Raw genomic sequence first — 23,024 nt, forward strand, 5'->3', positions numbered from 1 at the left:
CCCTTTTTTATTTTTTTATTTTATTTTTAGTCAATCTATTTAATTGAAAAAAATGACATATATTGAAAAGTGCTCGAAGTCCATTTTTGTTTGAAGACTTGTTGTCATTAGCTTTAAGTTATTTATGTTTTAACGATTTTTATATTAATGCGTAACTTTATTTTTAGTTTAATCAATTAACACACAATTTTAAAGACCACAAATTTTAAAAATTTCTTTTATTTATTAAATTTCGTGTCAAAGTCCCATTAAAAAACCTTCATATAAAATTTAAATGGGACGGGAGGAGCGATTTTTTTTGGGTTACTATTTTATACATAAGAAATCTGAAGATTATCTTTGCAGGGTCATTCTCTTTATTCAAATTGTAAATGGCTATGTGACCATTTTCTAGTTCCAAATAGCCCCCGCCTAGTGCAAATATAGTAGGATTAAGAGTTTATATCCTAGATTCATCATCCGTCTAATAAGTAATACATAAAAAAAAAATACATAATCTTGATCTGAAAGGGAGATTAAAAGGGTACCAAAAGGTTCATCTTTATTGCTAATAATAACCATGTAAAAACCCTATGGCCTAAACACAATTGCAAAAAGAAAAACCAAGACTCTAGCCTTACTCCACTGCACAGACTTCATACAATAGTACCGAAGTTTCATAACATAAATGTATGGCAATTATACTGATAAGAAAGTAATGTGCCCTCCAACACTGAATTCATATCTTAATCTCTTTACCAAAAATCCAGCTGAAAGGAACGGGACTTCGCTGCTTGGCCCTTGCTTGTGCTCTCTCCTCCAATTTTCTAATTCGCGGAGCCAGTCCACATACATAATCTTGTGCTCTGCGTCCTTCACTAGAGAGACCGGTCAACTTTTCCACTTCCCATCTGGCCACAAGGAATTCCAGAATATCTGCGTAGTCCTTGGCAGTGTATACACCAAGCCGTTGAGCTACAGCAGAGAAGTGTTCGAAAAGGTTGTCATCCCTCCCGTCATACATCAGATGAGCTGGCATTGAGATTTTTTTCTTCATCATGTCACCAATAGCAATTACAGCGCCATCAGGGTCAACCTCGAGTAGCTTCTCAACGATCTTCGTATATGCAGTTTCATGGCGCTTCTCGTCTGCAGCAATAGTACCACATATTTGTGCTAGTTTCATATCCCCGTGCTCCTTGGCGAGCCTAGCTGTGTTGCCATGTGAAATGAAGGTAGCCCTTTCTTGGAAAGAAGTGTAGATAAAACCTAGATAGGGGTTGTTTTCCGTGCGAGGATCCTGGAAATATATAAGAGTGTGGTGAAGTGCAAACCAAATTGAGCAAACATGGTTATATAACATGTTCAATCTCAAGATTTCTTTTTAGAGAAAATGACAAAAATGGTCCATTATGTTTCAGTGCAGGTTCAAAATAGTCCCTTAATTATGGACTGAATAATTTTGGTCCTTTAAGTTTGCAAAAGTTAACACTTTTAGTCTCCTTCAAATATTTAACAATCTATGTTTGTTGTTTACATAGAATGAATAGTTATAAACATGTAGCTAATGTATCCAAAAAATGTGGCACCAAAGCTAATGCAAGATAGTGCAGTACTGGCATTTTAAGTCTATAGACAAGGGATACAATGGGTTAGGTAGTCAAAGTGTCAAACTACAACTTAGCAAACTCTATAGACAAGGGATACAATGGGTTAGGTAGTCAAAGTGTCAAACTACAACTTAGCAAACAAATTGCTTCTTAAAATACCAAAAGTGTCACTGTATTTAGTTTGCTGGCAAGTATTAAGTCAATGATCATGTGCAGTTACTAGTAGATGGGGTTGAAGGGAATAGAGAGGGAAAAAAGGCCAAGTATTGTATCATATACAAGAATATGAAGAAATAACTTAGCAGCGTTTGTTTATGAAAATCCACTCTCCCAGGAAAATGAAAAAGGCTTGATAATCAGGGGTGTGTGCATGCAAAATATACGCTCAGAATCTTTTCGTAATTTGACATCTGAACTACCATATAACCATCTACGGAGAAAAATCAGAAAGCTTATGACAGCATGGGATATGCCTCAGCTAACCTATTTTTAGCATGTAAATTATTAGACCCCACATGAAAACTTTGAAATTTAATAATATCTTCATCCTCATTTTCATACTTAATTGTTTTATATGATAACATAAGATCCATTAAAAATCTTACCATCCCAGAACCAATCAGGTACTGGATTGTCTTTTCAATTTGCTTCATATCAACTCTTCCAGAAAGATAAAGATATTTGTTGAGAAGATCACCGTGCCTATTTTCCTCAGCTGTCCATGCCCTAGTCCAAATAGCCCAGGGAGTGAGGCTGGCACCAGTTTCATCACGAACGGCGTCCAGAGTGTTTATCATGGTCTGATAAGTCGGAAGCGCCTCTTCCGTGATCATATCCCCAATTAATACAACAAAGTAGTCGTCGGGAATCTCCTTACACCTTTCCCTTAGCTCCCTGACTTGCTCATCGAATCCCTCAGACGCAGGATCGGGAAGAAAATCAGTAGGCTGCCAACATTTCTCGACAGGCTTTAGGTGCACCAAGATATTGTTTTCAGCCCAACCACGCAGAGAATCAAAAATTTCAATCTTTTCGGGTGGCATGGAATGGGTTACTTGAACATGCACCTCTCGTGGAGGAGTGAACAGCTTCTTCACATTTCCCAATTCCCTGCAATTAGCGGAAACCAGAAGCAGATTTAGGTTCAAAACTGTTCACTTTGAAGACCATAAAATACAGGGATAATAACACTTTAGTCCCTCAATTATTGGTAAATTCTGATATCTTGCCACATTTGACCTTTAATTAATTAAAATGTAGTATATTTTTTGTTCCTATATGTAAGAAATATGTTATACTTTGACTGTTTTTAGAACTATATTACCTTCAAATGTGGAGTAACAATACAAGTTTAACATAACATATGAGTAGTTAAATGGCAGACAATTAATAATTCTGGTAATTTATAAGACTCACAAGCAAAGGGATCAAAAGTGCACATTTTAACTAATTGAAGAGTAATTGTGGTAAGCAAGGTATCACAAGAACTGATATCGAGGAACCAAACATGCTATTATCCCTAAAATACAGTAACAGAAGAAGCCAAACTTACAGCATAAGAAGGTGTCCCTGACATGACAATTTCCCAACCGTAATCCCTCTCCCTTATTCATATATTTATGATGTGATGCTAACTAAAGAGCCAGGTGTCATCAAAGTTCCATTCATATAGAAAGGATTCTTTGAATTCAAGTTTTTCCTCACAAAGAAAAATCTAACAGAGATAGTGTCATAATACTGCAGTCTGCAGATTTTGTCAGGAAAATGATGGATGACAGGACCAGGAATTTATTATAAAATTTCTTTTCCAAGATTAATAATAGGATATATTTGTAGAAAGAGAGAAAAATATGAGTCGGAAGACTTTTTTTTTTTTTTTTTTGATAAGGATATGAGTCGGAAGACTATATTATTTAGTCCATCCTAAAATTGGTAGACTGAGCCGAGATATCTGAATTATCTCCAAGTAGGCACTACGATTTCGTCTAATCTCAGTTAACTTGTATTTTTCTTAGGGGCTAAACTTGCCGCGCATACGGTTCGTTACACTTATTCTTACCCTAAAACCTTTATCTCATATATTTGTAGAAAGAAAGATATAGAGATTTGAAGAATGCTCAATGAGATTGTATGCAATCCTATATCCCTAAACAAGATTAATCATCCCTCAAACAATAAACCTAAGCACAATCACCTATAAATTGTACTATGTGTATATAAGTTTACAGAAACTAAAGCAATGTAAATATGCAGAAATTTAAGTTAGCTTTTAACAACTGAAATAATAAACTAGGAGATATAAGTGCCAGCCAATTCATAACTATCAAAGAAGCTGAGCTGTACCAAACAACTTTTTGTAGAAGAAGCCAACTACTTACAAACAAGAAAAGAATAACGCACATAACTATAATTGGAAACATTTACTATAAGCAAAAAATTGAGAATTAAGCATAGAACACCACTGTCAGACCTAATTTCTCAACCACAGTCGGTGAAATTTACAACTCTTGCCCCCCCAACAGGAAAAAATAACTCCAATTAAGATTTCCTTAGGACCTTTCTGAATAGATATCGTCTAGACAAAAGAAAAAAGGCTAGCACAGGCACTGCATGCATAAACACAGCTAGTCAAAATAAACAAGATCTAAAGCATATAACTAAGCTTAAAGAAGAATTTACAGAAAATAGAATCATTGGAGAGATACTTGAAGCAAACATCGAATAGACGAAAAAATTCACAGATCCATATACGTAACAATCAAAAACACATCGATTTCGTTCTTATTAGCACATGCATTACTATAAATAGGAAAAAGACATATTTAAAGTCAGCAAGATTGCCACCATGCAACAAACTAAGTAACACATAAAGCAAAACAGGACACTATTTCCCAATTTAGAAAAAGTAGCTTCCTTGACACCAACCACCACCATTCACCAATCCAATTAATAGATACAAGAAAACCAAAATTACTAACACACACCATAAACGTGCAGTTTCGTTTGGTACACCGCAAAAATATTTTTCTTTATAAAATCATTTTCCAGTATTTGGGTAACCAAAAAATTTTCCATGATACAGACATTTTTCCTTCATATGAAAATGCACCGCACCCAGTAATAGTATTAAGCCAAAACAAAACCGACCCACTTCCCAATGAATCAAAATAAAGGAAAACAAACTACATTGAGAGATACCCATTTTACATGATACAAACATTTTTCCGACAACAACAACATTCCCAGTGTAATCCCACAAGTGAGGTCTGGGAAGGGTAAGATGTACGCAGACCTTACCACTACCTTTATGGGATAGAGAGGCTGTTTTCAATAGACCCTCGGCTCAAAAGAAATGTAATCGATGCAGAAAGGTATGAAAGAAAACAGGGACAGCAAAATAGCAAAATGTACAAAATAAATATAGTAACATATGATACAAACATGTTTCCATCATATGAAATTGCACCTAGTGTAGCTAAAAAACAATTCTTGAAACAAGAACAACATAAATGAAACAAAACAAAAATGACCCACTTCTCATCTGATCAAAACAAGGCGAAACAAACAACAATGGGAGATACCATTTGCTTAAAATTGAAAAAAAAAATAATAATAAAAAGCACTCAACTAGATGTGTCATAAAAAATTACAATCACAAACACACACCACAAAATGCAGTGCATATGGTACAGTACAAAACATTTTTCATAATAAAATCATTTTCCATGATATGTAGAAACATTATTTCTTCATATGAAAATGCACCCCCATTGTAGCTAAAAATCAATTCTTGAAACAAGAAAACATAAATGAAACAAAACAAAAACGACCCACTTCCCATTTGATCAAAAGAATGGAAAATAAACCACATTTAGAGATGCCCATATGCTTAAAATTAATTTTTTTTAAAAAGTAGTACTAGTAGTACTTACAGAGAAGGTGAATGAAGTGTTGAAGCCATGAAAACTCGAGGAGATCTGATTTTTGAAGAAGGAAATGGTAACATTTTCTTGTGGGAATTTAAGGTTTGTGTGACATTAAGGTTGAGTGCCATTGTTGATGATGCTCTGTTTTTAATTTCACCTCGAATACTTCGCCTGAGTTGTGATCACTCTTAACACACTTTGCATATACAAATGGACTTATATAAAGGCTACAAGTCAACAAAAGCCAACTGGATATTAAATTAATTGAACTTGTAGTTGAGCAAAACTACGTCAAATGACATTTTGGTCCTTTATTTTTTTTAATACTTTCATAATTGTTGTATTTCTGCCTTATTTGAGCCGAGGGTTTATCATAAAATGTCTTCTCTCGACACACTACTTTTCTTGAGTTAGAGGTTTAACGACACTCTAATCTCTCTAGATCTCACTTGTGAAATTATCTTTTAGGTATGTTGTTATTGTTGTTGTCCTGTTTTTGATACTTGCATTAGAACTCCGACTAATTCAGATTCTCATCGTGTAAGACATAATTAAGGGGAAGTGCTCTTTTTGGCTTCTTTTTTTTTTGTTTTCTGTCGTATATTTGATCATGTATTGTGTTATGATATTATTGGAAGGAATGGTACTTGAGTCCTACATGGTTAAATGGGGAGTTGAGTGGCGTTTATATAGTCCTGGACTCTCCCACTTCATTAGCTAGCTTTTGGAGTGTGATTTTCCTAATGTCATATCATATAGAAGCCTTGATCAATTAATTTCGCGTGGCTTAAAATCTAATTAAGAGAAAATCACTCATTAATAGAAATTTTTAATACCTAAAACTTGAAGCCAAAAGTTCTAATTAAGTGTAAAGAGATCTTGACCATCTCACTACCATTTTTAGTAATTATTGTATACACGTGAGAGAGTGCGTATTTTTGCTTTTTGTTAGTCTCTATAATTTTTTACTTTATGTTTTTTTTTTTCCTTTGGACAAAACCGGGATTCTTAACTAACCCCAGTTTTGTAATCCGTTGGGTATATAAACCGTGGGTATGTAAAATTCTACTTCAGAATTTAGGTGGCATTGGTGGAGAGATTCTCGTTAATTTTGTATTATTATTGAGCAACTAGTGAGTTTGTCTAACCGTAAAAAAAAAAAAAAAAAAAGTTAAAAATCTCTTTGGGTGTAATTATGAATTCAATATTAAAAACTTTAAATGTTAAACTCATAAAATAATTTAAATCATGAATTCGTTTTTGGGTATAATCACATTTTACTCCACAAGCCCACTTCAATTATTTATTTCTAGTTTCCTAATTGCTGTTCAGTATTTCTATTAGTATATAACTAAATTAAAAACAATCTAACACATAATACAATCAGCAAAATAGAAACATGTGAATGGACGTAATTATATTTGGGCAATTTGCAAGAATGCCCTTATTTTGAGGTGGTCTTTAATTTTTATCCATTTAATTGGTGGTCTTTAATATTTGTCCTTCGCCTAATACTATGAAGTTTGAGATTTGAACCCCCGCTCAGTCCAAAAATAAATAAATTACAAGGTATAGTTTGTAGCTATTAGTTAGGCTTATTGGTCAAAAGTTAGCGAAACCTAATTATCAGTAGAGTTTGCAGACGCCCGCTAGGTAGATTTTTTGCATTCAAAAAATTCTTGCTTGGCGTATTTAAAACTCTGTCTTGCGATCCCAACTTATGCCTTGCGAATTAATTTTTAATTTTTAATCGAGTTTGAGGTTCGAAACCGGAATCCAAGAGGCTATTTTGAATTTTGGCGGCGAGTGAAACTTAAAGACCATTAATTTAAGGTACAACTTAAAGACAGTGCTTTTGAAGCGCAATCCGCACAAAAAAATTATTATATTTAATGGGCAATTTGTACGATTGGCCTTTTTGGGGTTGGTCTTTAATTTTTGTCCCTCAAATTGCTGGTCTTATGTTTTTGTCCTTCACCTAAAATATCTTGAGGTTCTAGGTTCGAATTATTGCTCAGTCAAAAAAAAAAAAAAACGCAAGGCAAGGCTTGTGCGAGAAGTCCTTAAAGTATTATATGATGCAGACTTTGTCTTAAGGCATGACTTAAAAGTCATTTAGGATTTTTTTTTTAAGCCAAAGTCTCGATCCCGCCGTATCGAAGAACAAAAATTAAAAGTTATGCCTTTAAGGCAAAAAAGAAATAAAAATCACAAAAGTGAACTTTTCGCTAAAGCCTCTGAACTGTTTTCACTTTAATTTGTATATTTAACTACCAAAATAAGAGCTATGAAAGTTCAGCACTCTGAGCATAATTTTTTTTCATTTTCAGGACTCAAATTAGATAATTTTTTTTCATTTTCAGGACTCAAATTAGAAACCCCTAATTGAGGGTGGAAAAATTAAAACAATTCATGTTTTAATGGACAATCCGCGCAAAAAAATGAAATAAAATCACAAAAGTGAACTATCCTTCTTTCCTAAAATCTATCTTTTTTTGAATTGTTTTTGTTTTTAATTTTGTTCTATAGTTTTTTAAAATGAACTACCAAAATAGATTATTATGAAAGTTCATATATTAAGAATATATACACAATAAATTTTTTTTAAGTATATAATCGTTATATCAATTAAAATAAATTACATAAAATTTCACATCAAACTATTTTAAAATTTTGAAAAACTCCTAACCATCCCACCACAATCAATGTTAATGAATGTTTTTATCTCATTAATATACTAGAAAAAAATAATTCGATACATTTCGACCTTGAAAGCGATGCTTTCAGGGTCTTTGACATATATATACATCTTAAGGAGAAAATATCGAAAGAGATTTTAACATTAAATATACAAAAGATTCATTTAACAAAAAAAAAAAAATATTTTTAAATTATTTTTGCATCTTTTTTTTTTTTTTGTTTTGTTTTTGTTTTTGAATTTTGTTCTAAGAAATGTAGTTTTTGCATAAAATGATTTACAATACCAATTTGAATTAGTTATTATTATTATTATTAAAAATCATCATATATTAAGAATATATACACAATATTTAACTCTATAATTGGCTGATTAAGTATATAATCAAGACTGTGAGATTAATTAAAATATAGGATTTACATAAAATTTCACATCAAACTATTTTAAAATTGTGAAAATTTTGATAAATCTTTCTTTGTCAAAGTGAAATCACTTGTATTCATAAGTTATATTAAATCATAAATATAAAATGTGTCAAAAAAGAATCTAAAAAAGTGATACATGAATTAGCATTTAAAGAGTTATTTTTTCCAGAAAAAAAAAATATATTTAAAAAAATATATATAAAAATATTCTTTAAAATTTTAAACATATTTTAAACCCCAAGATTTTTAAAAAATATATATATTTTTATACATTAACTATCAAATGAATAATTTGATTCGTAAAGGATACGGAAGTCCATCAATTTTTTATGAGTATTTTATTAACTTAATTTCTAATTTAGAGGTTTTCCACTTTTAAATTAGTATGACATGATGATTTCCAGCTTCTTTGATAACTAGTTCTAATTTAGAGGTTTTCACTTTTAAAATTGGTATGATGATGACACGTTTCATGTTTACATTAGATCAAGATCAAGATAATAATGCACTTCACAATGGTTTTAATTGAAAAAATAATAATTTATGTACGTTTCTCAGGCACAACTTTTTTAAGATGATCGCTTTTTAATCATGTATTATTGATCACGTAATTAGATAATTTACTAAAAGTATTGTTTTAAGAAAGCAAGTTTGCTAAGCAATAAACATATATCAATGAGGCAAAGATAACTTAAGCAAGTTTGCTAGGCAATAAACACTTCAACTTACCTATAATCGTAAGTTGAAAAGGACATTTTAATATTTTATGAATTTGTGAGCATATAATTTCTAGTTAGAGGTAGGAATAGCATGTTTTGGTATTTATTGATTAACTACTCATAATTTCACGTGACAATGGTTTAAGCTAAAACATGATTAAAGTCTAGGTTTAGATGAAATTAAAAAAAGAGCTGAATTCATTAATACAAAGCTTAAATTTAATTTTGTCATTAACTCACTGATGCTTTATTTTTAAAAGAAAATTCCCTTACTCAACCATTTAAGGATTACATGATTTCTGACAAATTAAATTGTTTGTAAGAAAAGGAGCCATTATCAATATTTAATAATTATGGAATTGAGGAGTTGAACGCTTGGTGGCATCTTTTCCTCTTTTCTATCCCTCTTAATTAAGCAAATTGAATAAAATTTAAAGGTTCCTTTTCTTTTATTTTCCAAGATTTTAATCTATTAATTGTTAAGAAGTTTTAAAATTTATTTTCTATTGTATAATTGTATTAAATTATTAAATCTAACTTTATATTTTCAGAATAATTTTTTTATTAAAAATAAGATCAAGAAAAATGTAATTGCAATTAAGAATCACTAAAGAAAATTTAATCGACAGAATACTCTTCCAGTACCAAATGAGTTCTTCAAAGTTATTATAATCACTATTTTAGATCATTTTTGTGCATAGTTATTTTTATTCGATCACTATTCACAACTTTTAAGCATTTTTAAAGGGCTCAAAATTGATTATATTTACCACATTGATTATGTCAATCTAAGTAAAAATGAAATAAAGTACGGGGGAAAATAAGACATAGAAAAAAGATGTGCTATCAAAAAGGGTTTGAAAGTATCTTGATTTATTGGAAACATACTTGAGTACATAAAGTAATAAGTAGTAAATCCAAGGGCAATTTGAAAGAGCAAACTATTTTGGCTGAGCCAACAAAATAGTTACTATGTCCCTAACTAGAGAAAATTACACCGCTGGTCACAATTTTAAAATTAAGCACCTAATTAGCATATCTTAAAAAAGAACAAGTTTTATTACATTTTTGACATATTCAAGAAAATACGTATAAGAAAAAAGATCTCCCCTAAATCATGGATTCATCCACATTTCCTTATTTCTCTCTTTTCTTTAACTAACACACTCCTAATTTCCTCACCTCTCTCTCTTCTTCAACCAATAAACCCCCATTATTTTTTTATTCCAAGGACGTATAGAAAGAGGAGGCATATATTTCAATTCTCAGACCCAAAATTTCTAAAGAAAATGTAATTGTAAGGTGATGATGAATAATTTGGATACTTCTAATGGATGTATTTTAATTTATGTTTTAATTTAAATACAAAATTTACATTATACCATTATTATACAATGTATATAACACGTATTTTTAATTTATTCTCTTTAAATACACATTATACCTGGTATATTTCATTTTCAAAGGTATAATATGTATACTAATATGTTAATATACACAGTATAATTCAAATATATTTTAATAGTATTGAGGTATAATATAATATGTTTGGTATAATATTTTCTTGAGAAATACTTTGTATATTAAATTAATAGTATAAGTGATCTTTTATTTTGTCATGATGCTAATGTTATTGACCCTTGAAAGGGAAAAAAAAAATCCTTGAAATCAAAACAGAAAGGCCAAAGATTACATAATGGAAATACTGTGCAGGGAGAAAATGTTTAGAACCTATGGAGAAAGTGTGAAAAATGGAAATGTGGTAAAAAGAACAGTTATTGAGGATATAGAGTCCCACTGAAATATAGGGAGCAGTACAAAGCAACTTATTTTACTATAAAATTCTTAACCTGTCATGGAATGTTAATTTTATTTACCTGCTAAGAGTATGTAAATATTATTATATTTGTCTACTTATGTTTTTCTCTCCTAACTAAATACCACAAAACTCATTACATTGTCTCTTATATATAATGGTAATATCATCCTTCCCCTCCAAATTAGTAATTTTGTAAATAACCAAATATAATGCTCAGGTTAAGGGTCAAATTCGTATTTTTACTTACATCTTCCCTTCTCGAAGCCAGACATCATATACACCCCCAAAATAAAGAGCATTAAGTACTAGAAGAAAAACACTTAATTTATGCTATTAAGTGAATACCTAAACTTATGATCATTTATTTCAATCTTTCAAGTATCTCAGGTAGGAATCAACACGAAAATTCCGAGTTAACTAGTTTTTCTTTTTGGGGGAGGGGGGACTAAAATAACGAATGGACAATAAATATCCATTGTTCATCCTTTGGATTCATATTAATAACCATAAATGCAGCAAGGTTTTAGATTTTTTTTGTTCATCCTTACTAGACTTCTTCACTTCTTAATCACACTAATAACCTGTTTGCACTGCTCGCCCTCCCTAATTTTGTTTGGAACTGAAACCAAACTGTTATTGTTATAATATAATTTTGTTTCTACACAAATGGAATTGACCCTTCACAATTGAAAAATGAGAAATTGAGACGAAAGGATAAATGATTGTTTACACGACTGAAATATGTAGGAGCTAGATATTTCTCAACAACCTAAAGACCAAATTAACATAAAGATTTCCAAATAAAAATGTTGTAGCTTAATGAAGTTAATAAGAAACCTAGGGCAAACTTTAGCAACAAAAGCTAAAAACTTTTTTTTGATCAAGTAATAAAGCAATAAAACTGGAACTAGTAAATTGAAATCAAGAACAATCAAAGAGAATACACAAGAACAGAAAATCACAACCATGTAATATAAGTTTACTAATAGAAAACCATAACCATGTTATATACACAGCAAATTCAATTAAGAAAACATATAGAACATCCAGATGCACTCTACACCTGGACACATTCTAGTTATTTTCCTTTGTTAAGGATATTTGATTTTCTGAAGTTCAAAAACTTTGCACCATCCCAACATTAGAAATACGAGGGACATTCAGCACTGTGCGATATTTAGGGGAATTACTGACAGTTAACTGATGCACAGCTTTCAACTTACAAGACCAGATACAAAAAGTTACAAAACCCGGTGTACATAAGCAGGCATCTATTATATAGGAAAAGGGTTATAAGAGAAGACTTAACTAAGGGGCCAAAAAGATTAAACAGAGGAGTCTAGATTCTTATTCATGTTTGTATGTGCAGTTTTCTGGCATGCTTGTGGGGAAGTTTCATGCAGATTGATGGTCTTTCCAGAAGGCGGCAAACATCTCTTGGAAAAGAAAGCAGCAATGCTCTTTGTCCTGCCACCTTTTTCTGTCAATAATCAAAAGTTACAACTTTACAATAAGAAAAAGCTAATAATAGATGCTATAACATACAAAATATAGAAGCAGAATTTTTATGTTGTTGAAACACTGCAAATGTTTAGTCCAAAGGGAAGAAAAAATAGGATAACCCCACCGTCCCTAAGGGAAAAAACAAGTGCAATAGCACATGAGAGGCACATACCAGGTGATACGGATAGCCCAAGCTTTACAAGAACATCCTTCCTAACCTGCAAAAGCCAGAGGAATGCAGCATCAGTCAACTGCAGTGTTCTTCAGCAAATAAACCAGATTTCAGATTGCAAGGATCAAAATCTTTCTAGATCAGGCAATAATCCACGACCAACAAGTAAAACTGATGGCAATAATGTCATAAGAGAGTAACATGAATCTGTTGCATACAAAAACAATCTACTAATGTGGAAAGAGGCATGACACAAAGCAAACTAGAATAGGATGAAAACATACAGCGATTTACACAAGACAGATTCAAAACAGCCTAAAAGCTATGGGATCCAGGGGCAGATTTAGAGGTGGGATCCGAACACCCTCGGCAAAAAATTACATTGTATATAGGGTAGATTTTCTGTGTTTATGTACATATATTAACTTTTGAATACCCTAAACAAATGTAAAAGGTTAGCTCAAGCGGTCCAGGGTGTTCAAAATTGTGTCTAGCATCCTAGGTTCGATTCCAAGGACAACATTATTTTTAACATTCAGCTTTTGTTATTTTTTCCGAACCCCCTGAGTGAAAATGCTGGATCCACCACTGATGAGATCCCTTTATAAAATTCTAACAAAACTGATGGAATACTAAAGAACAGAAGCTGAAAAGACAGAATTAAGCTTTACCTTCACTTCCCCGCAAAGGGTAAAAGGGTTAGGCCCATGCATTTTCCTGTTTACATTTTAACTTGGCAATGAATCTAGAATGTTTATTAGCTTTGAGGTAAACTTTCATGGATAATACTGCTTCTGCAGTGTATCTTTATCAGCAAGAAATATTATCATCTGGTACATGATATTGGATGTGATTCTTTATGGACTATCCTAAAATTGGACATCTTTTGCCAAATCTTACCTCCTGCAGAGGTCTCTTTTATGTAAATGAAACTTCACTCTGAAAATACGACGGTAAAGAGATATATGTCGGAAATTACCTGCCATCTACCATCAAAAAACTCTGCTATCTCCCGCACCTTGTTTTTCAGTTGGGACTTCGCAATACTTGGGAATTTAAGTTGTAAAGACTCCACTACCTTGTTTATACCATGTGAGCATGACTGAATAACAGATACCTGAAGGAAAAAAAAAAAAAAGTTGAAACTTTTTTAAGTCAGAAATCTGCTCTGGGTTTGTGACAGAAACCAATTCCCAAAAAGAGGGGAAAATATTGATAAAAGAAAGGTAAAACCTACAACTTGATGTAAATCTGAGTCCGTTAGAGCAGCTGAAGATGCCATTTGTGGGGAACTTGACTTGCTACCTGACGGGCAAGCCTCAGAATCTCCCTCAACCTCATCATTACAAGTGGATATCGGTATAGATGAATGACCAGGAAATGAACAGATGGCCAGTGCCCCCAGGCACATTTGTTCGACTTTCTCATTTCCAGTCAGTTCGTCAGCCGATATCAGGGGAGCTTTCTCATGCATAAGATTCAATATAATAAGTGGCTTGTTTTTCCTAAGAGCCTGTTCAGTCAAGTTGTGAAGATATTTCTGCTGCCGAAGCAGCTTAGCAAACTCTTCACCCGGTACTTCCTGTGCAGAACTAGACAAAATTTTAGACCCTTCTGCATCATGAGATTCCACTTTGTCAACTTGTACACCCTGCATGATGAAATGTGAACAAGTTCAAAGGAGCCGCATAAAGAAATGTTAGACTTTTTGTTTTTTTCCTTAAGCATGGATTAATATGAAATTTATCCATGAAAGGCTCTTCATCTCAAAGGAAATGGGCTACTAGTAACTGCAGGTGCAACACTCAAAATCACCATTGCTCTCAGCTTCTTTCAACCGAGTAGCTTTTGGTATAGTAGCATTGACATACAGAAAGTAGGTTATATTCATTACTAGTGTTAATACCATAGATATACACCTGCTGCAGTTGAAGGTTTCAGTGGTTGGCCTGCTTCCACTGATATGTAGTAGTGTAATAAAGTTCTCTCAAATACCAAAAGAGAACACTCAGTCCCAATATATTAAAATGTATTCTCCATTTGTGACATCCCAAAGGCTTGCTGTGATTCTTTAAATAACTATATTTTACACAACTCTTGTTTCTTTCAAAAATTCAAAATTCATCTAAAATACAAGTCACATATACCTAGTAAAACTATAAGCACATTTAAACTACGAACAGATAAAATGGAACAAAGGAGTACCACTATTTTGTAGGTTTGACATACCACCAGTATGTTAAGAAAACATAACAAATGAAGTAAACAACCACCTATGCCAGGGCCATTTAGTAAGATGGAAAATGTTCGAGTACTCATAGAAAATGATAGAAGGTTTATAGATATCGTAATTCACTAATTCCAGTAACTACAGAAGATGCAAGCTATGCAGGAATGTCCAATTCAAAGGAAGATGCATCACATCATCAGCGGGGTTTCTCAGTTATTGTTATAACACAATATCGGCAAATCATGCAAAGCACAAACTCATCAACCAAGGAAATAGAACAGTGTGTTGCACAATGCATTAACATAATGTGTGGGCGCCTTGAATTCAGTAGGTTCCATAAGAAATGTGAGTATTGAAGACTGACATACCTCTTCATCTGAGAGATACCCATCTGGCACGAAAAACCCATCTTCACTTTCATCTTCATCTCTTGAACATTCTTCCTCCAAACATTCATTATCATCTTTATCACAATCTGACAGACTTTCACCGGGTTCCTCCTATTTTAATCAATAGTTAGCAATCGTCATAATTCACAGACATTATTAGAAATAGTCAGAGAAATACCTCTTCCCATTCCTCATCACTATCAACCTCATAATCTAAGTCTGGATCCGTTGCAAAGGGGTGACGTGCTCCAACAACTTGGCTGATGAGAAAAGTCACGATATCAGTAAAAGAAGAAAGGAGATAATGGAAGAAAACACATCCAGTGACACCCATGCGATCATGGTAACACTCAAGATATTGATAAATGAATAGTACACCAGACAAAACTTAATATGGAGCTTGAATATAGGTATATCACATTAATAGCTGAAGCAAATGCCATCTCCAAAAGGAAAATACTCACTCAATCAGAACGAAAAAGTTCATCTGGAAAATGTTTCATTACAAATACTAGAAAAATAAACTTATGATAGTAGGTTGAACACTTAAAAGAAGACGCTATAATACTCTAATATTTGCCAGAACACATACAGGCAAGGGCTGTAGGTTAACTTTTCTTCTCTTGCACTGAAGATAACTTCACTACTGGAAACTTTAATGAAGAAAGAATCCTAACAATCAACTAAATCATGGACCAAAGTACTTTAATTGATAATCAAAGTACTTTAGTTGATAATAGATCAACTGTCCCAACACGTTATAAGCATGACTAGTATTTGGATTTTCAACAAAATATTGCTTCTGAAGTAAAAAGATTTTAACATAGTCAATGATAAAATTGCATAATACATGAATCACAACATAGCTCACCTTTTCTTCAGCCAAACACCATAAAATGCAGGCCTGTGGCACTTATCAAACTGCAACAATTGTCTCCTCATTAATCCTTTCTGGGGACAAGGAATAGCATTGACCTCACCAGCATTACATGATCTGGTATTGCTGTTAGGCTCAGCCCATCCATCAACTAGTTTCTCTGAATTATCTTCATCGTCTTGTCCTCTACTGGCTGTTAGCTTAATTTCCTTCACTACATTTGTCTTGGGCTTTCGACGGATTCCCCAATGAACTTTTCCTTTTGAATGAATTGAACGACCTAAGCAATGCCATGAAGTTAAGTGTGACCTGCAAAGAAAATCCAAGCAACATTTATGTAGATACCAAAAAACAAAACATACCACATTAAAATGAAAAAAAAAAAAAATAGAAACTAACTTCCACAAATCATCAGCATTAAAGTCATCATTTTGTGTAAGGACTGAGTCCATTGAGAGAGTAACAGATTCAGCCATCTTTTCACATTTGCTGGGGGCAAAATCAGAAGCTTGCTCTTCTACGGTCAGGCTATTCTGGGAAGGAGAATTAGTTTTGCTTCTTTTAAGAAAGCGCTCCATCATTGAAGCTTGCTTTTGTAAAGTAAGTTGCCTTTTAACTTCAGCTTCCTCCTTCTCCCTGCGGCGTCGATCTTTCTCAGCTTCTTCTTGCTCCCTCATCATCTGCTTTTTCAGTTTAGATTCTTCTTTCTCAAACCGCTTTCCCTCTTTCTCTGCTTCACTTTGTAGCCGTTTTAGCTCTTTTTCCTGCACAGAGAGAGATTTAGCCATCAAAAAGGATCAATCAGGAACTTATTTTGAAGGCGTACCCAGTATCACAAAACAAGGGTAACACAAACCAGTAAGGCTTGATATGCTTCTTCTATTTAACAGTACAGCACTAATAGTTTCGTGAACAGTATCAAACCACCAATAGAACACTTCTAAGCATATGCCAACAGCAACAAGTATTTAATTAACAGGTCGAACAGAATGACTCACACTTTTCAACTTTTCCTTCTGAACTTCACGCTCCATCCTTTTCTTCTCTTTTTCAGCTTCTCGCTTGTTTCTCTCTAACTGCTTGATCAAAAGTTTCTCCTCTCGTTTTACTGACTTCTCAGCCCTTCACCAATCAAGAGATTTGAGTTAACAATTGGAAAGAGGAGAGATAGAAAAACAATACTAGAGAAGAAATAGATATCACATACGTTTCAGCACCATTTTTCTGTTCCATGCTTGCAACTAACAAGCGGATATCTGCCTCATTTAATACTTTGGCAAGCTTTTCAGAAGCTTTCAGCTGTTCTTGGGTGCAGTTTGGATCAGTTTCTACCTTTTCTAGTGCAGTCAACAAAGCTGTCATAAATGACAAACACAAATACTTCAGCCTATCAAGATTCTGAGCTCATTGAGAGACAACCGAATAGATCATCGGTGTTTCATGCTTTTCAAATTTAAAGCAAACCAACCAACAAATGTTTCCATAGAGGAAACAAAATGAACAGAAATCATTAGACCAAAAGAAATCCTAAAGGAACTGCCTTGAATGAATTAAAGGAACAATGGTGTGTGCTCTGGCACATGATATCAAATGGATAAGAATCATAGAGTCTACCAATAGAAACTGGTCCAAATATCTGATCAAGTTTCTGTATCATTCATATTCAGTTTATATTTTTGTGGCTACACAACTAGAAATAGTCATCCTCGCTGAAAACCTGACGGAGTATATCCAGAATACAAGCAAATCAAATAAGCCAATGCTTAGAAGCAGCAGTACTACAGATTATGCCATAAATGAATATTTTGACACTATAGATAGTACAATTACCAAAAGCAGAGCATCACGTTGGTACTCAAACTCCCTCACTCTTCTAGCTGTAGGGGCTGATAGAAGTATTAGGGATAGCATGGGTATAAGCAGTCATTCTTGACATGCTTAGACTAACTTGATAAATTATGACAGGTTCATACAGTTTTGAAGCTATTACTGGATCTTCTTTCTCATTTTCTTAGTTATTATGCTTTCTTGTAACAAGAAAACTCTAACTCTAGAGTAACCACCCAACAAGAAAATGCAAGCTTTTCAGAGCGCTTAACTTCCATCTCTAAAGGCGCCATCTTTTTAGATCTTTTGAGATATAGCAAAATTTTCTTTAGAAGGTTTTTCTTTTTTCTTCTCAAAACGAAAGATACCAAAGTGTTTTAAAACATATATTTGAGAGGGGACATATGAAGCTAAAAGCCTGAAGCTTGGCGAACATCACCTCAACATTCACTATGCCAGCCTCTAATCTATATGTGTGTATTCATTGTCGTATCACCAATTTGAACAAACTAAAAATGATCAATAATAAATTTCAATCATTTATTAGCCGACCACTATAAGTGTACAATAAGCTGTTTTAGATTTTTTGAGATATAGCTTTTCTTTAGAAGGTTTTTTTTTTCTTAAAATAACCAAAGTGTTTTAAAAAATATATTTGAGAGGGGACATTTGTAAAAGCCTGAAGCTTGGCGAACATCACCTCAACATTCACTATGCCAGCTCTAATCTATATGTGTGTACATTGTCTATCACCAATTTGAACAAAAAAAATAAGTTAATAATTTATAATCATTTATTACAAGCTGCTTTTTTTAAGCCCAGCCAAACAGGCTCAATATTACCTGTTAACCAATAAAAGAACAAGATCTGGTTCCTATAAATATAAATACTAAAAACATAACTGGGAGATCTAGTCACAAACCCAACCAGAAGACAAAGAAACCAGTAAAAACTTGGGAATCTCTAAAAATCATCAGCTTCACAGGCTTGACACAAATAACAAATCCCCAAACATGTCCTGATGCCACCTTATCACTTGAAACATGGATATATGCAGTACAAAAAATATATCAAACTTAATAGAATGTCTTTTTCACACAGATGGATTGACATGTACAGTTTTCAGTATTCACTCACCTGAGACAGCAGTAATTCTCTCATGGATTTTTTTCCGACAAGTCCGGCGAATCTTCAGAGTAGCCCGGACAGATTTTGGCAACAATTTAAGGTCTCTTGTCTATAAAATAAGAGAAGGATTGCTTAAGCATTAGCATGTTATATTACACTACCTTGTCGGTTGAAACAGATGAGACAAATGTATCATTAACACGTAAACGGAATAAATTGCAGGCTGAGTTGTCGTATATGGGTATCCACTTTCTAGAATAAAATGCATTCACTGAATTGGTATGCAAAAGTTCAATCACCCAATTGAAAGGTTGACACGCGTACCATATTGAGTAACTAGCATAAATATGCAAGATTACAAGAAATTTCCATTTCAACATTAAATTTAATCAGAAATTTCCGCATCAACTTGAAATTAATCAATGAATAGTACATTAATGCCAGGCAGATATACTATTGAAACAAGACACTCATTTAACACGTTAAGCAACAAAGTGGATGCAATCTAAACATTAGAAGCAATAATCAACATAAATAAGCCGAATTGATAATCTAAAACGATCACTCGTACCATCTACCAACAAAAAGTTCCCATAATGAAACGCTCACTCCAAAAACAAAAATTTGAAAATCAATAAATTAGGAAACAAAAGTTTTTCTGGTAAAGACATAAATGTAAGTCAAATAGTAGTATCGGTAGAAGATTCAATTGGCAAATTCAATAGAAACATTAAAAAAGGCCCAAAAATCTGAAGTTTCAATACTCCATCCAGTTCAAATTAAGTGAACCACTTAGCCTTTAGCACACCCCTTATGAACATACGAACTCCTAAAAAAGAATAGGTATTTTGACTTGACACACTAGGATCTACACTTAGCACTTAACCAAGGCAAATGTGGAAAAATAAAGTCCATTCCTTCTTGAGGGCAATACATTTATTCATAATAGTTGTTCAACGGGAAAACTCTTCCAATCAAGCAAGTTCGCCAAGCAGGGCAAATCGCCAATCGATATCCTTTTGATTATGCAAGTGGACACTTATTTTGAACCAAAATAAAAGGACTAAGTGGACACTTATTATGAACTGGAGGATGTAGTTGCTATAAGTTAGAACACCCAAAAACAAACATAAATAAAGATCTAAAAACCACTAGAGAACATAAATTATAGTTTTGAAATTTCCACCTCCCAATGCCCAAAAATCTGATGATTCAAGAGTTATACCATCTATTTACAAAAAGTTACACAACGAAACACCCACATGCCAAAAAATAGTTTTTAGAAAATCGAAAAATTAGGTAACCAAAAGTTTCTCGACTAAACACATAAATGTAGGTCAAATAGTAATATCGATAGAAGATTTAATTGCCACTTTCAATATTCATAAAAAGCACCCAAAAAAAATGAAAATTTGGATTAGATTTGTAGTGCCAATCCAACATCAAGAGTTTCTATAAGTTTTTTTTCCCGCCGAAGAGTTGCTACAACTTATTAAGAGTTGCAATAAGTCAAAAAACAATAGAGATAATGATAAAAAACCACACCTACATTATCACTTTTTTGCGAATTTCTTACCTAAAATTATCTAGTGTTTGTCTTTCCTCACTGAACTAATCATCAAATGTATATATCAAAAAAAAGTGATACTTTAAGTGTAGTTTATACCATTATCTCAAAATGTATATATATCTAAAACACATTACATAACAAAATCTATAATTTCAAAAAAAAAAAAAAAAATTACCTCCCAACACCAAAGAGCATTCTCAGATTCATCTTCCAATACATCAGCATCAACATCCGGCATTCCGTAAAACATCCTCTGCCCAACCAAAATCACAGCACTTTTCACACTAACCTTACTACAATTACCACTAAACTCACTATCATTATCACTACTAATCTTCTCATAAATCATATCCACTAATTTCGATAACGAAAGCTTACTTTCCTCCAACATACAAGCAATCACACAGTTCAACCCTAACCCTAACCCTTTCATATTCTCCATTTCCATTTCCATCACTTTTTTCTCCATTAATTCCTTATAATACTCAAACAATCCCTTCATTTCCTCTTTTAACACTTGGATTTTCGCCATTTTCACTTCAGGAGTTTCCACTATTACTAAACTAGATCTCTTTCTCTTCATCGTTTTCTTCACTGTTCGATCTGAACCGTCCGTTTTCACTTCATCAATCACCATCGGCTCCGACATTGCTTCGATTCAACTGAAAATGAACCTTCTAGAAGATTCTAGAACAGTTTCGAGAAACTTGTAGAAGAAGATTGAATCACAAACCCTAGAAATGAGAGAAATGAAGAGACAAGAAATAGTGGGGGAAATTAATGAAAGGAAGTGCCGCGTGTTTGTGTTAATGGTTTTTGGTAGAATTTTTTAAAATTTGTGAAAAGATTTGAGGTTTAGTTTTGTTTCCCGCCTATTGGTGGGAATAATTTGCGGGTACTTTTTGGTTTTCGCGCCTGTTGGGAGAAAAATAAAATGAATCGTTGTTTCAAACATCCAAACAGTGCTTTGTGACCTGGCAACTTTATTTATTATCAATAATAAAATAAAATACTCACTCCTATTTTCTAAGTTAGTAGTACTATGATTTAGAGCCAGTTTGGATGTGTTTCACATAAAAAAAAAGTACGTTTTAGTAATATAATTATGATTATTTTTTTATAGAAAGTATTATAATTCAATTAATTGAAAAAAAAAAAAGGACTTTCTCAATTGAAAGATTTGAAATACACCTTCTCCTACCGAGTTTCATGTCATCATCTCTTTCTACTCAACAATACTGAAAAACGCTTTCATGTGTTAGCATATGTTGTAGTCTTAAATTTTTAAGTATAGACCAACTTCATCATTTTAAGAAAATATGTGGATACGTATCTTGACCGTTTATATTTCGTCTTCTTGATTTTATTCCTCAGTGTCTAAAATTAGTGCTTAGTTTTTTTTTGGCTTATAACTTCTTTCAGCGATTTTTGTGTTCAATTTAAATCGTTATTTTTTTCTTGAATTTCTCTTTTAAGTATACCTTTACCATTTTTCGAACTTATTATCATTATTTAAATGTCCTATTTTTTTTTCCCAAACAAACCCAATTAATTTTTGGGCTTATTTTATTTTAAGCACAAAATGACCAAACTCACTTCTATAATAAGTTATAATTATAAACTATGCAATTAAAAAAAATTCTACATAAATTTTTGGTGAAAATCATTATAAAAGCCTAAAATTTATGAAAGCCGGAATCAATAATTTATGTTACAATATAAGAAAAGAAGGTACTCATGTGACTAAAATTCAAAGTAAAACTAATGTTCACGCGATAAAAAGGTTTAAGAAAAAAAGAGTGTTTGAAGGTTACAATTATGCTTTGATAAGAATTTTACGTTTAGAAGATGTGAAAAACTATTGATTTAACTTAAAATATTTTTGGTAAATATATTTATTAAGTTATCAAAAATATTTAATATTGTAGTTTGGTATTATAAAACTGGTAATCTAATAATATCATTATTAGTGTTCATATTCTATATATTTATCCAACAAACTCGAGAAGATAAGGATAAAGCCAAAGGATGCATTAAAACCAAACATCGTATTAATTTTATACATAAATAATTTACCTTCTAACCAACTATCAAACGTATTACTCCATTATTTATACATAATTTAATATATGTGTAACTCACCTCCAAACCT

At 32.6% G+C, this 23,024-nt stretch overlaps 2 protein-coding genes across 3 annotated transcripts; both read right to left on the minus strand.

Annotated features, from left to right (window-relative positions):
* Positions 1-522: 522 nt before the first annotated feature.
* On the minus strand, positions 523-5,715 carry LOC132059063 (stearoyl-[acyl-carrier-protein] 9-desaturase, chloroplastic). 2 transcript variants are annotated; one of them, XM_059451547.1, is made up of 3 exons: positions 5,522-5,715; positions 2,195-2,699; positions 523-1,279 (listed from the first exon to the last, which is right to left on the minus strand). In XM_059451547.1, the coding sequence occupies exons 1-3, from the start codon at positions 5,641-5,643 to the stop codon at positions 719-721; spliced, it is 1,188 nt and encodes a 395-aa protein (XP_059307530.1). In that variant the 5' UTR covers positions 5,644-5,715; the 3' UTR covers positions 523-718. The 2 variants fall into 2 exon arrangements, with proteins under 2 accessions (XP_059307530.1, XP_059307531.1); XM_059451548.1 differs by lacking the exon at positions 5,522-5,715 and adding an exon at positions 3,142-3,952.
* Positions 5,716-12,130: 6,415 nt separating this feature from the next.
* Positions 12,131-21,767, minus strand: LOC132059064 (chromatin assembly factor 1 subunit FAS1). Its single transcript, XM_059451549.1, has 12 exons — positions 21,048-21,767; positions 19,312-19,411; positions 17,555-17,702; positions 17,346-17,469; positions 16,747-17,111; positions 16,342-16,656; positions 15,649-15,730; positions 15,450-15,581; positions 14,089-14,502; positions 13,831-13,968; positions 12,852-12,897; positions 12,131-12,656 (listed from the first exon to the last, which is right to left on the minus strand). The coding sequence occupies exons 1-12, from the start codon at positions 21,519-21,521 to the stop codon at positions 12,502-12,504; spliced, it is 2,493 nt and encodes an 830-aa protein (XP_059307532.1). The 5' UTR covers positions 21,522-21,767; the 3' UTR covers positions 12,131-12,501.
* Positions 21,768-23,024: the final 1,257 nt, after the last annotated feature.

The sequence above is a fragment of the Lycium ferocissimum genome, chromosome 6 (assembly GCF_029784015.1).
Source record: "Lycium ferocissimum isolate CSIRO_LF1 chromosome 6, AGI_CSIRO_Lferr_CH_V1, whole genome shotgun sequence".
In the NCBI taxonomy this organism is placed as follows: domain Eukaryota; kingdom Viridiplantae; phylum Streptophyta; class Magnoliopsida; order Solanales; family Solanaceae; genus Lycium; species Lycium ferocissimum.

Bases quoted from the DNA above. Each gene is read 5' to 3' on its own strand.
- LOC132059063 (XM_059451547.1), bottom strand. From the start codon at position 5,643: ATGGCACTCAACCTTAATGTCACACAAACCTTAAATTCCCACAAGAAA. The intron at 2,700-5,521 runs GTAAGTACTACT...CGCTAATTGCAG, and splicing joins ACACTTCATTCACCTTCTCT to GGAATTGGGAAATGTGAAGA. The intron at 1,280-2,194 runs GTAAGATTTTTA...ATATATTTCCAG, and splicing joins ACCTGATTGGTTCTGGGATG to GATCCTCGCACGGAAAACAA.
- LOC132059064 (XM_059451549.1), bottom strand. From the start codon at position 21,521: ATGTCGGAGCCGATGGTGATTGATGAAGTGAAAACGGACGGTTCAGAT. The intron at 15,731-16,341 runs GTGAGCTATGTT...TTTTCTCATCAG, and splicing joins GGTGTTTGGCTGAAGAAAAG to CCAAGTTGTTGGAGCACGTC. The intron at 14,503-15,449 runs GTATGTCAGTCT...TTCATCATGCAG, and splicing joins GGTATCTCTCAGATGAAGAG to GGTGTACAAGTTGACAAAGT.